The sequence below is a fragment of the Portunus trituberculatus genome, chromosome 25 (assembly GCF_017591435.1).
Source record: "Portunus trituberculatus isolate SZX2019 chromosome 25, ASM1759143v1, whole genome shotgun sequence".
In the NCBI taxonomy this organism is placed as follows: Eukaryota; Metazoa; Arthropoda; class Malacostraca; order Decapoda; family Portunidae; genus Portunus; species Portunus trituberculatus.
Window position 1 is genome coordinate 1,597,501 of NC_059279.1, and position 15,000 is coordinate 1,612,500.

The 15,000-nt window shown below is 43.1% G+C and overlaps 1 protein-coding gene across 2 annotated transcripts in view; it reads right to left on the reverse strand.

The window, feature by feature from the left end:
* The window catches only part of LOC123508887 (junctophilin-1-like), a 112,767-nt gene that overhangs the window by 18,841 nt on the left and 78,926 nt on the right, over positions 1 to 15,000 (reverse strand). For both annotated transcript variants that reach the window (XM_045262892.1, XM_045262891.1), the window contains exon 2: positions 12,000 to 12,211. In XM_045262892.1, coding sequence (XP_045118827.1) covers positions 12,000 to 12,211 — 212 coding nt within the window. The remainder of the gene's footprint in view (positions 1 to 11,999; positions 12,212 to 15,000) is intronic.

The window sequence follows — 15,000 nt, forward strand, 5'->3', positions numbered from 1 at the left end:
CTCTCTTAATTTTACAGTCTTTCCTCATCTCCGCAGTGCCATTTTTCCTCCACTTCCTCCTCCTCCTCCTCCACTTTCCCTCCTCCTCCAGACAACAGTGATTCCTTCTTACTTCCTCATTCCTGTTCACTGTATCCTGTTCCTTCCCTCCACTCCTCCACTCTTCCATACCTCCACTCTACTTAACCTCATCTTCCTCCTTTAACTTCCCAGAAACACACTTCATTCGCTCTTCAAAGCCACGAAAGGAGCAAGAGAGAGCGAGAGAAAGAGGGAGAGAGAGACAGGACACAATGAAAAGGTACGGAATCAAGAGGAGGAGGAGGAGGAGGAGGAGGAGGAGGAGGAGGAGGAGGAGGAGGAAAAGATGAAAACGAAGAAAAAAACTACGACGAGAAGAAGGAAAGTGACAAGGAAGAAAAGAACATAAGCCAACAAAACAAGGGAAGAAAAAGGACAAGAACAAGAAGGAAGAAAAGGAAAAAGAGGAGGAGGAGGAGGAGGAGGAGGAGGAGGAGGAGGAGGAGGAGGAGGAGGAGGAGGAGGAGGAGGAGGAGGAGGAGGAGGAAAAGGCGACAACGAAGAAAAAAAAATACGAGAAGGAAAACGACGAGGAAGAAAAAGAAGAATAGGAAGAAGAGGAGGAGGAGGAGGAGGAGGAGGAGGAGGAGGAGGAGGAGGAGGAGGAGGAGGAGGAGGAGGAGAAGGAGGAGGAGAAGGCTGGACTTGGTATAAAAAGACACGATGCCAATTTAGTCTAAGAGGACAGATGGTCGGTGCCTCGGAGGGTCGTGGGGCCGTAACCGCTGGTGTGAAAGTTGCCAAAAGCTCTCAAGTTTCACGCGTTGCATTCCTCCCTCCTGTTCCCTACTAGCTCTCTCTCTCTCTCTCTCTCTCTCTCTCTCTCTCTCTCTCTCTCTCTCTCTCAGGTGTCTTAGTAGTCGCCTCTTTTGATCTGCTTTTTCTCATTTCTCTCTCTCTCTTCCCTCTCCCTCTCTCTCTCTCTCTCTCTCTCTCTCTCTCTCTCTCTCTCTCTCTCTGTGTGTCTGTCTCACCAATTGCTCTCACCTTCACGAGCTACTGATGGGATTCCTATGCTCTCTCTCTCTCTCTCTCTCTCTCTCTCTCTCTCTCTCTAAATACACCATGACATCACGGCGCGGCTCATCCTTTTATCCAGTCCCCAGGTGTGCTGAGCCAAGGGAACGCTGTGAACGATATAAATCAGCAACAGAAAAACTGAGATAGATATTAGAGGTAAAAACAACAACAAGAACCATCGCCTCCTCTTTGTCCCGTTGCGAAGATGAGACGAACGACTGCCGCTCCTGATGATGACGATGATGACTCGGTACACGTGAGCTGGTGTACAAAAGGGCGTGCAGTGATAAATACATCAATAAATAACAATAAAAAAAAAAAAAAAAAGGGAAGGAAAATGAATAAATGAATAGATAGAGTTAATGAAATAGGTAAATGAAGGTCGTGGGCAAAAACTGAGGGAATATTATGATGCAGAGAGAGAGAGAGAGAGAGAGAGAGAGAGAGAGAGAGAGAGAGAGAGAGAGAGAGAGAGAGAGAGACGAGAGACAAAGGACGAGACAAGACGAGATCACACCGAACGAGAACAGACAAAACGAAACGAGATGAGACAAAACGAAACGAAACGAAACCTAAAATGAAACCAAAGGAAAAGAGACAAAAAGCTACACTCACTCTAACAACACAAACAACACAAACAACACAAACCAAACCACTCCGCTCTCTCAAATCCCTTCAGTACCAAGACATGTTTTCATACTTATTCTACTTATTATTTTATACACCTTCAGAAACTTATGTGGGGGAATTGAAATAGTGAAGACTCTGGCCATTAATCTTCTGACCTCCATAGACCCTTCCTAAATAAAATAGTCTAATCACACTCAAAACTTAAGGTAAAAATGCCTCCCAGTACTGAACGGGGTAAATTTCCTTTCTACTGCACACAACAGAACACACACACACACACACACACACACACACACACACACACACACACACACACACACACACACACACACACACACACACACACCGTCCCATGAAAACAACTAAGCACTGTATAAAGATTCCTGTATATAATGAAGTGTTGTTGCCGCATCAGCTGACTCTGACACATCGCCGCCTGAGCGCTGAGGGCATTTAAACCTCCGCCCATTTATGAGTATGCAATCTGTACGAAACATTTTGGGCACACCTTGCGACAGAGGCTCTCGTGTGACGTTTCCTTGATGTTTCGAAACTTTCAGCACATTTCGTCACTACAAGAAAGCGACACGAGCTATAATGTTTCCACGTCAGCCAAACCTAAGCTAACTTCATCCAAATGCTATGCTAAATTCGACCTACTTAAATTTCCAGCCCTGTAGGAAACGTATGTCGATTTAAAGCTTGTGTTGGGTCCACTATAGCCAACACTAAAGTAAATTCCAGTGCCATGCTAAACTTGACCAACGTAAAGGTACATGATTTGCTGTTATCCCCTTTAATACTGGGACATATTTTTACCCTGAGATTTATGTACGATTAGACCATTTTATTGACATTAGGAAGTGTCTATGGAGGTCAGAAGATTACTGGCCAGAGTCTTCACTATTTTAATCCACCATGTAAGTATCTGAAGTACTACACTATGAAATCACCAAATAGTAGGTAGAATGAATAAGGAAACGCGTCATGGTGCTAAAGGGATTAAACTTTTAGCCCTATAATAAAAAAAATAATAACAATATGTCTATTATCCAAAACTTGTGTTGGGTCGACTGTAGCCAAAACCAAGCTAACAAAACCTCTAATACCACAACAAATCAGAGCTACATAAAAGTACGTGACTTCCTACTACACACATCTATTATTCAAAGCTCATGTGAAGTTTTAAACAGTACACTCTGACCGACATGCTGATTTGTAAGTTAATTCTCAATCTTGTAGCAATTCCATGTTTATCTAGAGCTCAGTTAGGCTTAAAAATGCGGTCAATTCTGGGGGTTCCATATTATTTTATCTTGGTTTAGTGTAGTGAGTGACTCCCACGTCAAGCATGAAGGTCACTGTTGTAAGCTGTACTTCAACTGACGCTACTACAAACACGGCGCTAGGAAGGTCTATGAGTAAGGAAGGAAATAAAATACCTAAGATAGAAGAAAATGACTGACTGACTGACTGACTGACGAACAAAAGGAGGAAATGAAAACAAGCACTAGATAGGGAGGGAGAGAAGAGAGGGAAAGGAAGGGAGGGGGTAAAACGGGTGATAATGAAGAAGATAACAGAAGGTGAAAGATTAATGGAGCAGGAAATGATGATAAGGCTAAGATAAGGAGTGAGATGTCTAAATTTCCTCCTTTCTATTTACAAGTTGGTTTGGTTATGAAGTGTCGCTAGGAAGGTCTAAGGCGGCAGTACGGAGGAGAGTAAGATGTTAAAAATTTTCCCCCTTCCATTTACAAGTTGGTTTGGTTATGAAGTGGCGCTAAGAAGGTCTGAGTAAGGCTGCAGTATGGAGGAGCGTGAGATGTCAAAATTTTTCCCCCTTCTATTTACAAGTTGGTTTGGTTATGAAGTAAATACATTTCTTTCTGTTTACAATCTGCAGGTGGGTCGTGTTTGTTTGGTTAGGAAGCCGATCTTTTTCCTTCATTCACAATCTGCTTGAGTCGCGCTAGTTTGGTCATCAGGTAAACTTCTTCCCGTCTATTCACAATCTGCACAAGGGTCGCGTCAGTCCGGTAATCGCGCAAATATTTCCATACCTACGCAGTGTTAGTAAATCTCCTTTCATTCACAGTCTGCGGAAAGGTCGTTGCAGGTTGTCAAGTGAAATTTGTACCTATATTCACAGCCTAAAGTTGTTGTAGGTTGTCAAGTCTATTCAAAGGTCGTTGTGGGGTGTCAAATGAAGTCTATCCCTATATTCAGTCTAGAGTCGTTGTGGGGTGTCAAATGAAGTCAATCCCTACAGTCAAAGGTCGTTGTGGGATTTCAAGTGAAGTCTATCCCTATATTCAGTCTAGAGTCGTTGTGGGTTGTCAAGTGAAGTCTATCTCTACATTCACAGTCTGCCGGGAACAGTCGCCACTACGTCCCTGGAGTGAGTGGTGAAGTCTTCCACTTGACGGGCTCCTCGGGGTGTTATTTGTTAGATAATGCTGGCCCTGGAGACGCGGCGGTGATGGCGTGTGAAAGGTCAATTCGTGGATATAGAGGAATTTGAAATCTCTCTCTCTCTCTCTCTCTCTCTCTCTCTCTCTCTCTGTTTGTGTGTGTGTGTGTGTGTGTGTGTGTGTGTGTGTGTGTGTGTGTGTGTGTGTGTGTGTGTGTGTGTGTGTGTGTGTGTGTGTGTTGCTTTTTTTTTCTTCCCCGTGGTGAGAGCACGGCAATTTTTCCTTCAGTCACTGCTGGTGGCGTAATCAAGAGCCCTTTGAATAATGGAAGTCACGGATCAGGGAATGGAGAGAGAATGAAAGAAGAAAGAAAAAAAAAGAAGCTTGGAATAACACAAAACAAACAAACACACACAAACACGCAGAGATACAAATGAAATATCAAGAGCTCCCTCAGTCTTGGATGAAGGGCTGTTTATTGACCCCAACCTCTCCTCCCCTCCCCCCACCGTCCTCCCTCTCCCGCTCTCCCTCAACGTTCACTTCCGGGCTGAGGGTTGCCGCTAGTTTCTCCAGCCTCTAACCCGACCCCCTCCTCTAGGGACGCGTTCCCCCTCCCCTCACCCACCAGCCACGCCCCTCCCGCTCCCGTCACTCCATCACGAGGCACAGTCGCAGCCATGGCCGGAGTGCTGAAGCAGGCAGGCTGTGGGGGCAATAAAGTGGCTTCTTATGAAGCCTTCATGCTCTCCCTCACACTCCTCGCAGGGTAGTGACGGCCGCGCCCCACACAGGAGGCGGTGTCCCGCCCTCACCCAGCAGCAGCAGCAGGTTCCTCGAGTCTCTCCGTGAGGAGCAGCCGCTGCCTCGTACCGGTAAGCAGATATTTATAGCGGGTGGCACCTGCCAGGATGCCCGCCAACGCAAGGCGCAGCGCCGCCACACGCTGTGACTTCAGACTGACGTGGCACGTCGAAGTACGGTTGGCAGGCCTGGGCGGGCATGGTTCTTGCATAACGACTTCACACCACAGCCAGGCACGCCCAGCCCATACAGCTGTCCGTGCCTCGCCTATCACGCCACACTCAGGACTCCTTCCTTGGCACGCCGCTGCTTGCACCACCACCAACAATGCCGCCCAGGCACCCATGACTCAACCACCACCACCACCACCTGAACAATAAAAACAGCAACAACAACAAGGAAAACCACCACTTGAACAATAACAACAACAATAATAATAATAACAACAACAACAACAACCCTCACCACCGCAGCGGGGCCTGAGGACAGACACCCGCCAGCCGCCAACGAGATCTCTCTCCAGGTAAAGGCAAAAACTGGCCCACTTACAGGGACGGATATAAGAGTGTAGGCCATGACACGCCCGCGCCGCCACGCTGTACTGAACCACCACCACCACCACCACCACCACCACGAAAGCAAATAAACACTACGTAGGGACTCACTTAAATCGCCACCACGGGAAGAAACACAAATAAAGTAAGGCGTGTGACAATGAGAGGAACAAAACAGCATCACACATCAGACAACACAACACACAGTAAGTCAAGCCAGGCAACGCAACACCCTAGACCTATTCATTATCTTTACTGCGTCCCCTCTCTCTCTCTCTCTCTCTCTCTCTCTCTCTCTCTCTCTCTCTCTCTTCAGCCTATTCTTACTAGCGAAGCAAAAGGAAGATAAAAAAACACGTAATCTTTCTCTTTTTCCTCCAACTTCTGCTCCTCTTTGTCTTTCTCTTCCTAAAAACAAAAGATAAAGAAAATATATCCTTAAAAACCACAAAAACACGAGAGAGAGAGAGAGAGAGAGAGAGAGAGAGAGAGAGAGAGAGAGAGAGAGAGAGAGAGAGAGAGAGAGAGAGATTATTCATAGATATCTGAAGAGGCAGAGAGGAAAGATGCGTAAGGATGGGGTTAGAGAAGAAAATCAATGGGTGTTGGGTGTGTTACTTCCAATTACACAGTGTTAGAGGTGGTATAGAAAGAGATGGGTGGTGCTAAACGTGTTAAAAATAGAGGTACAAGGAACTGAGGGTGTTAGAATGCAAGCGTTTGGTGTTAATCCCTCCAGTACAGGGACGCATTTCTTGTGGTAGAGTTTTGGGTATGATTATGCGATTGTATTGACGTTAGGAAGGGTCTATGGAGGTCAGGAGATTAATGGCCAGAGTCTTCACTATCTTGATCCCCACGTAAGTTTCTGAAGCTGTATAAAATCATCTAATAGTAAGCACTGAAAGGGATCTGTGTATCATTGTATCATGTATAAGTATGTATTTATGCATGCTTAATGTTGTTTTATTCATGTACTCTGCCCATATTACTGTATTTTATCATACAGTCACTTGTGTATTGTATAAGTGGTCTAAAATAGCTGCAAGATAGATATGTGAGTATGAAGGAAAGGTAAAGATGGGAGGGAGGGAAGGAAGGAAAGAAAGAAGGAAGGAAGGAAGGAAGGAAGGAAGGAAGGAAGGAAGGAAGGAAGGAAGGAAGGAAGGAAGAAGGAAGGGAAGTAAGGAAGGGAAGTAAGGAGGGAGGAGAGATGAAGGATGACAGAAGTAAGAGAGAAAAGAAGGAAGTGGTGATGAAGGTGAAAAGATTATGCAACGCTTCCAAATGTGTGTGTGTGTGTGTGTGTGTGTGTGTGTGTGTGTGTGTGTGTGTGTGTGTGTGTGTGTGTGAATATATATGGGAGGTCGTTAATTATGCTAGCTATATTAAGGAAAATCTACTGCTTCTTCTTCCTCTTCTTCTTGTTCTTCTTCTTGCTTCGTCTCTACCAATTATTATTACTCATCATTATCACTACCACCATTGCCATTAACCCCTCCAGTACCATGACGCATTTTCATATTCATTCTGCTTACTGTTTGATGATTTCATACAGCTTCAGAAACTTATGTGGAGAGTAAAACAGTGAAAACTCTGGCCATTAACCTTCTGACCTCCATAGACCCTTCTTAACATAAATAAAATCGTGTAATCATAACCAAAACTCAGGATAAAAATACGTTCCAGTACTGAAGAGGTTAATAATATCGTAGTTTATAGCACACACATAATTCACTTATTTTTTCTCTATCTGTCACTAATCTAAAGAAAATAAATAACATAACTCCCTTAATTTCGAGGCGTATCGTGAGACATAAACATATCAAGGTATCTATTTTACATTTTCTTTACCATCATCACGGGAAAACTCTCCGGAAATGTCGCGGCGCATTTCAGTAAGTCTATGGGTCGAGTTTGCCACGTTTTATTATTAATGGATTGCGTCAGCGGTGGTATGTAAGTGCTTTCAGCCGTGAGTGACCTTGAATTCCCTGCTTGCTGTTGCTATGAGAGAGAGAGAGAGAGAGAGAGAGAGAGAGAGAGAGAGAGAGAGAGAGAGAGAGAGAGAGAGAGAGAGAGAGAGAGAGAGAAGAAGAAGAAGAAGAAGAAGAAGAAGAAGAAGAAGAAGAAGAAGAAGAAAAGAAGGAGAGAGAGAGAGAGAGAGAGAGAGAGAGAGAGAGAGAGAGAGAGAGAGAGAGAGAGAGAGAGAGAGAGAGAGAGAGAGACTAATTTTGCTCTCTTGTCAATTCTTGCCAGTCTTTTCATGTTCACTTTGCCAGATCAACAAGCTTTCCTATTTCTTTTTTCCTCCCTCTCTTCATTCCTTCATTCACTTGCATTCATCTCTCTGCATTCCTTTATCCCTCTCCCTTCACTGCTTTATTCATCAACATTAATTCCTTGATCCCTCTTCACTGCTTGCTTCATCCCCTTTTATTCCTTCCCTCCCTCTCTCTCATTCTTTCCTGAACCTATCTTTGTCTCCCTCCCCTCCTGCACCTATCTTTCCTCCCTTTATAAGCTCCCTCCTTCCATGCTCTTCTCTCCCTTTCCATCTATTTGCCCACTGAATTACAAGCCTTCATAAAAACAAGAAATGAACCTGGAAAAATTACGAATATCTAATTACTAATGCAGTGGAAATTTCTTTATTTTTACAGTAAACTTTGTATCATCCCAAGTCATTGTTTTCTAAGGTCACAGATGACTGGTCGTGTTCTCTTGAGTATTTGTGCCATTGGAGATGCATACTCCTAATCGAGCTATCACTAGAATTACAGAAACAGCTTTGAAAATGAAGATAAACACTCTTCTCTAACTTACATTAGAGGCAGTTCAAAGGAGTTTAGTTAAGAAATCAATACATAAATAATAGGAGATAAAGAAATATATCTAAAAACACATACGTGAGTGATTGTGCTATCAAGAAAACACCTTTGAAAACTTGGACTTACACTAGAGACAATTCAAGATAGACTAGTATAGAAGTTTAGTTTAGAAATCAACACATCAATAATAGGAGGTGAAAAAAATATCTAAAAAACATACGTGAGCGAGTGTGCTATCAAGAAAACACCTTTGAAAACTAGGACTTACACTAGAAACAATTCAGTAGTTTAGTTTAGGAGTCAAGACTTCAAAACTAGGAAGAACTATTCAACAAACCTTAGAAAAAAAATATGAAGCGAGTGTATGAAAGCAAGTGCTGATCTATCAAGAAAGCACCTTTGAAAAATAGGACTTACACTAGAGACAATTCAAAACTTGGAAGAACTATCAAACAAACCTTCGATAAAAATCAGGAAGCGAGTGTATGAAAGCATGATCTATCAAGAAAACACCTTTGAAAACTAGGACTAACACCACCGCTTGCTCAAAATAGTCTAGGAACCCGCGCCTCAATAGCAGAAGTAGTAACTATTAAACACACCCTGTAAAAAAAAAAAAAAAATGAGGAACTTGGCGAGTGTGCGAGTGTGCGAGTGTGAGAGTGAGTGTGCTGGTCTCTCTATTAGCGCGTCAATATCAGTGTTGCCACGCCTGATTCAGCGATACGGGGACTCCTCCTACATAGATTTCTGGGCACCTGTTCAAGGCCTTTCTACTACCTTATGTTGGCGAGGCACTGGAGAGCAGGTGTGTGGGTGGGTAGGAGCAGGTGTGTGGGTGGGTAGTGGGTGGGTGAATGAGCGTGTGGGTGAAGGCGCACTGTCGGTGGATCAATGTGGGTTAAGATGCATAGGAACACGTAAGTAGGTGGGTGAATAGGGGGTGTTAGTGGATAATGGGTGGATAAGGGATGAATACACTGGATAGGGGTGTGTGTGAGAGAGAATGCAATGACCATGGCGACACGTGAAGGTGATATTGAAGGACACAAAAGGAATACAAAGGAAGAGCAAGCAGCATATTACCTAGTGGCCCTTAGAAAATCAAGGAGGAATTCACAGTTAAGTATTGGAAAGAGAAGGAGAGAAGAAGTTAAATATTGGAAGAAGAATAAGAAAGAGAAGTAGATGAAAAGAAACAAGTACGAATAAAAGGGGAAGAAAGAGAGGTAGAAAGGAATGGTATTAAGAGTGCATAGAAATAGAATATGGAATAGAGGAAAGATAAAATACAGGAATAAGAGAGAAAATATGAGAAGGAAAAAAACAGCGAGGTTAAGGAATAAATAGAAGCAGAGAGGGAGATGAGAGTGGGACTAGAGAAAAACGAAAAAAAAAAAGAAAAAGAGAAAGAGAAAGCATATAAATAGAAGAATCAGAAAAGGAAAGTAAGACAAAACTAGTAAAGAGAAGAGAACAAGAATAATGAGATTAGAAAGAAAGGAGAAATAAAAAAGACAGGAGAATGAAAAGAGGAGGCATAAGTGGAAGGCAGAAGACAAAAAAGAAGAATAAGAAAGAAAGGAATAAGAGAAACAGTAAAAAGGGAGAGGTAAAGAGGAAAAAACAGACATAAATAAAAAGCAGAAGGCAGCGGAGATGACAAGAACGAGAGGGAGAAACAGAGAAAGAATAATGGAGGTGACAGGAATAAGACAGCGGAAAACAAAATAAACGAAGGACGTGAGGAGATAATAAAGATAACCTGACGAAGGAAGAACCTGGCTTTGATCTAATCTACTTTTATCTCCTTGTACAATATTAGATAAAAAGGAAAATAAAAACAAAAAAACTTAAATTCCCTGTAAATGCGAAGACGAGAGGGGAGAAAGGTTTAACTTGGCTTCCCTTCCCTTGGCTTGGCTTGGCTTGGATTGGATTGGACTGGCTTTGGTGCGAGTGGACAGTGTCAGGTGCTAAATTTAGGCCATTAAAAAGAGGCTTAACGAGGATGGCTATTTTGAGAAATGTGGTAAACAAGTCGTGATGCAAAGCAAAGCTGGTGATGCTCCACACACATACATACACACACACACACACACACACACACACACACACACACACACACACACACACACACACACACACACACACACACACGAGCTAATTGGGTTAATGAAGAGAAAGGGAAACATTAAGAGGAAAAACAAAGAACAGAGATTGAAGAACACAAAGGAACTACAGTGACACGAAGAAGGATAAGAGTAAGAAGGATGAGGAGGATAAAGGGATAAGGTTAAAGGATTGCTGAGGATAATAATAACACCAGGCAAACAGACAGACAGACAGCCCTTTCGTTCCTTGTTATGGTGATTACGCTTCTCTTTACAAGGTGATTACTGTGATCCACTAACGATGAGTGATTAATGGTGCTACTATCCTGCCTGGTTACACTTCACCAACTAATTACTCCACAGTCTGCACTAACTAAGGATGATTAAGGACGCTGTTTTTTTCTTCTTTATACCATGTGGGCTTTTTCATAGGAATGTGTGGGCTAAAGAGGATGCTTTTAAGGGTACCTCCTATCTCAAAGCCCACCCGCTAGGAAACCGTTGTTCCGAATGAGGAAGCCCAACCTACACTCGGACCGTGGACAGGGTTCGAACCCGTGTGCTTGGAGACCCCTCGGACCCCAAAGCACGCATGGTTCCACTGTACCACGACGGCTTGCTTCCATATTCTCAAACTAATTATCACACTAGAAACACTTGCCTCTTCTCAGCTTTTCTATATTAACCTAACCTAACCTAACCTAACCTAACCTAACCTGACCTGACCTGATCTAACCTAGCCTAACCTTAATCCTAACCTAACCTAACCTAACCTAACCTGACCTGACCTGACCTAACCTAACCTCCTAACCTAACCTAACCTAACTGCTGATGTCTGGTCCTATGTTTCCTTCACTAACTTAACCCTGATTAATACAACCTAACGTCATATACCTTTGGATTACTCATTTTGGTTTTCTTGGTAAATGTAATCTCACCTAACCTAATCTTGCTTAACTTAACTTACTGTAACCTAATATGGCTGACTGATATCGTTTCCTTCACTAACTTAACCTAACTTGTCTAGCGTGGATCTAATACAGACAGGACCTGCTCATGACAGTTAGTATAGAATGTAAGCAAAACAGCTCCAGAATTAGTGTGGGTCTAAATGAAATGGTGACTTAACCTAACCTAACCCCTAACCTAACCCTAACCTAACCTTAACGAAACCTTAACCTAACCTAACCTAACCTAAATCACCGAAGTTCTAATCAAAATAGGTCTTAAAGGTAAGGCTAACCTCACTCAACCTCATCTTTCCTAGCTTTGTTTAACCAAACCCTAACCTAACACAACTTGGTCTCACCTAGCATAATTAATATAACGCCCAGTGTAAGGTTAACCTAACCTAACCTAACCTAACGTTACCTAATCTAATTTAACCTAACCTAACTTGACCTAACGTGACCTAACCTAACCTCATCTTATCTAACCTAACTTAACGTGACCTAATTCAACCTCACCTCATCTAACCTAACCTAAGCTAATGTGACCTAATTCAATCTAACCTCACCTCACCTCAGGACAACCCAAAGAAGTGCTACTCACCGGAATCAGCGTAAGTCTCAGAGCCGTAGCCATCCTGCAAGCCGTTCGCCCACGTGCCCTCGTACTTGGCGGCGGAGGTGGTGGACTGCCTGACGCCGTACCGCCCCTTGAAGCCCTGTGTCCACTCCCCCCTGTACACCCACCGCCCCCTGCTCTCCACTCCTAGGCCGTGCCGCTTGCCGTTCTGCCACTGTCCCTCGTACGTGCTGCCGCTGTGGAAAAAGAAAACGGGGACATGTTACCTTGATTGCCGCAGTATTTACCTGTAATTTAAGCTTAATGTGAGGTGGCCAGGTGAGCGCCACGTACACCTGGCCACGCACGCCACTTCCTGCCGCTACCTGCTGGGAATGCCGGACTGTGTGAGTGTTGCGTAAAGGGATAATGAAATAATAAAGTGTAATGTGAAAGGAAAACGCAGTCAAGTGAATAATAGTGAGAGAAAAGACTGAAGGAATACACACACACACACACACACACACACACACACACACACACACACACACACACACACACACACACACACACACACACACACACAGAACAAAGAACAATAATCAATTGATAGAAATGACAGATAAATTTACGTGGATACATTATATTACACACTGTCTTTTTGCGCCTTCCCTTATTTCATGTGATTAGGTTCAGTGAGTGAGAGAAGAGTGCAGTAGAGGCAATTGGTGCAGGTGGGACCGCCCTCTCTGAACGCCTGTGTAGTGCGTGGCGGTGTCCTCGTGTCCTGCGTGCAAGGCGGCGAGGTGATAACATAAAATTCAACAGGTAATTGCTCCGCTGGTCAGGGCTTCTCTTTGACCCCAATGCGTCTCAGCTCATCCACCTATTCACTGTTAGATAATTGAGATGACTTCATAACTTTCCAGTCAGCCATTGGTAAAATAGACGTCAATGGAAATTCTAGTAGATAAAATGAAGCTGATCTATTCATTCTACATATAAAACATCTGCTTCTGAACTCATCCACCCATTCACTGTTAGGTAATTGAGTGACCATAACCTTCTTGTCACCCTTGGATAGAATATGAGTAGATGGATATTCTAGTAGATAAAATAAAGGTTATCAATTCATTCCACATGTAAAAACAAAAACATCTGCTTTTGAACTCCTCCACCCATTCACTATTAGGTTAGTGAGATTTTATAACCTTGCCACCAATTGTCAGAATATGTGTAAATAGATATTCTAGTAGATAAACAATGGTGATCAATTTCCTCTACCTCTAAAAACATTTGCGTCCCAACTTATCCACCCGTTCACTATTAAATAACTGAGATGACTTCCTAGTCTTCGAGTCATCCACTAAGAGTCAGAATTGCGTAAACAAAGATATTCTAACAGATAAGTACATAAACGTGATCAGTTCCTTCTACATATGAAAAAAAAAAAAATCATCATAAACTTCACGTAATCCTTTGGTGGTGTCCAGGATAAATTTTACCTTGTATTAGGCACTGAACTTTTTTACTAAGCCTACCAGCAAAGGGCTCAGAGATGATTGCCACTGTTTCAAAGGGTGTTTTCGCCACTAGCGGGACAGAAATCCGTATAAACTCTTTGTAGAATCATCAAAACACCAGGATCTATTAAAAACTTGACAGGGAATCACACACACACACACACACACACACAAAAAAAAAAAAAAAAAAAAAAAAAGCAAAATCCGTAAAAAACTACCAGGGATCATAAAAACCTGCTGAATTCCTGAAAACTCAAACTTGAACCACAAAATGATAAAGAAAAACAATTCGTGATAAGGAAACTCTACACTGGAATCACAATAACTCCAGAGTATATATATATATATATATATATATATATATATATATATATATATATATATATATATATATATATATATATATATATATATATATATAATCTAAACAGCATATCCGTGACAAAATATACCTATTAGAATCACGAAAACACAAGAATCAGTGACAAAATCTACCTGGAGTCACGAAAACACAAGAATACGTGACAGTATCTACCTGGAGTCACGAAGACAAGAATCTGAACCAAAATCTACCTGGAGTCACGAACACACAAGAATTCGTGACAAACTACCTAGAATCACGAAAACAAGAATCCGTACCAAATCAACCTGGAGTCACGAACACAAGAATCCGTGACAAAATTTACCTGGAGTCACGGAAACACAAGAATCCGTACCAAACCAACTAAAAGCACGAAAAACAGCACAAAAGACTCCCTGTACCCTCCATTAACAACATTAAAGCCGTAGAGCTCAAACGTTTACGAACACAGACAACTGAAGCTTGGAAATAGAGTTAAGCTTCACTTCCGCTAACTCTCTGTTGGTGCGTGCCTGCTGGCGGTGACCGTGGGGTGCGTGGCGTGGCGAAGCGAGGGGAGACGAGACAAGGGAAGGCGCGGATCAACAACCAGCGTCACGGAGACAAAGGATGATTCAGTTACGCCGCTCGAGTATGACCTTGGCGCTGCGTGAGGGTGGGCAGGCGCGCGCCACACATGCGGGACACTTGAGGAAAACTGTGCCGCTAAGTGACCCGCAAGAGAAGAATCAATACCAGACCAACCCCCGCGAGCACCCACACCCGCACCCTCAGCCCGGGGCGAGGGTGCGGGTGTCGGGACTCGCTGCCTTCCTGCGTGCCTCTTGAAGCGCGCACACGGAATAAAGGAGAGCAGAAGGTAAAGGTGTCGGGATGAGAATGACACGAGGAAGGCTGAGTAGAAAGAGTATAAAAAGAGAGTTAAAAGTAGAAGGGAAGAAAATAACACAATAATACAGGAATACAGTATCTTATTAGTATGGCTGGCAGTGACACGAAGAAGATGAGTAGAAAGGCTAGACACAGGGAAAGAGTTGAAAGTGAGAGAGAACATGAGTGAAAAGGAAGACAAAAACTAAAGATTACAGTAACAGACAATGGTTTACGCTGAAAGTGACACGAGGAAGGCTAAATAGAAAGGATGAAAAAAGGAAAAGGATTA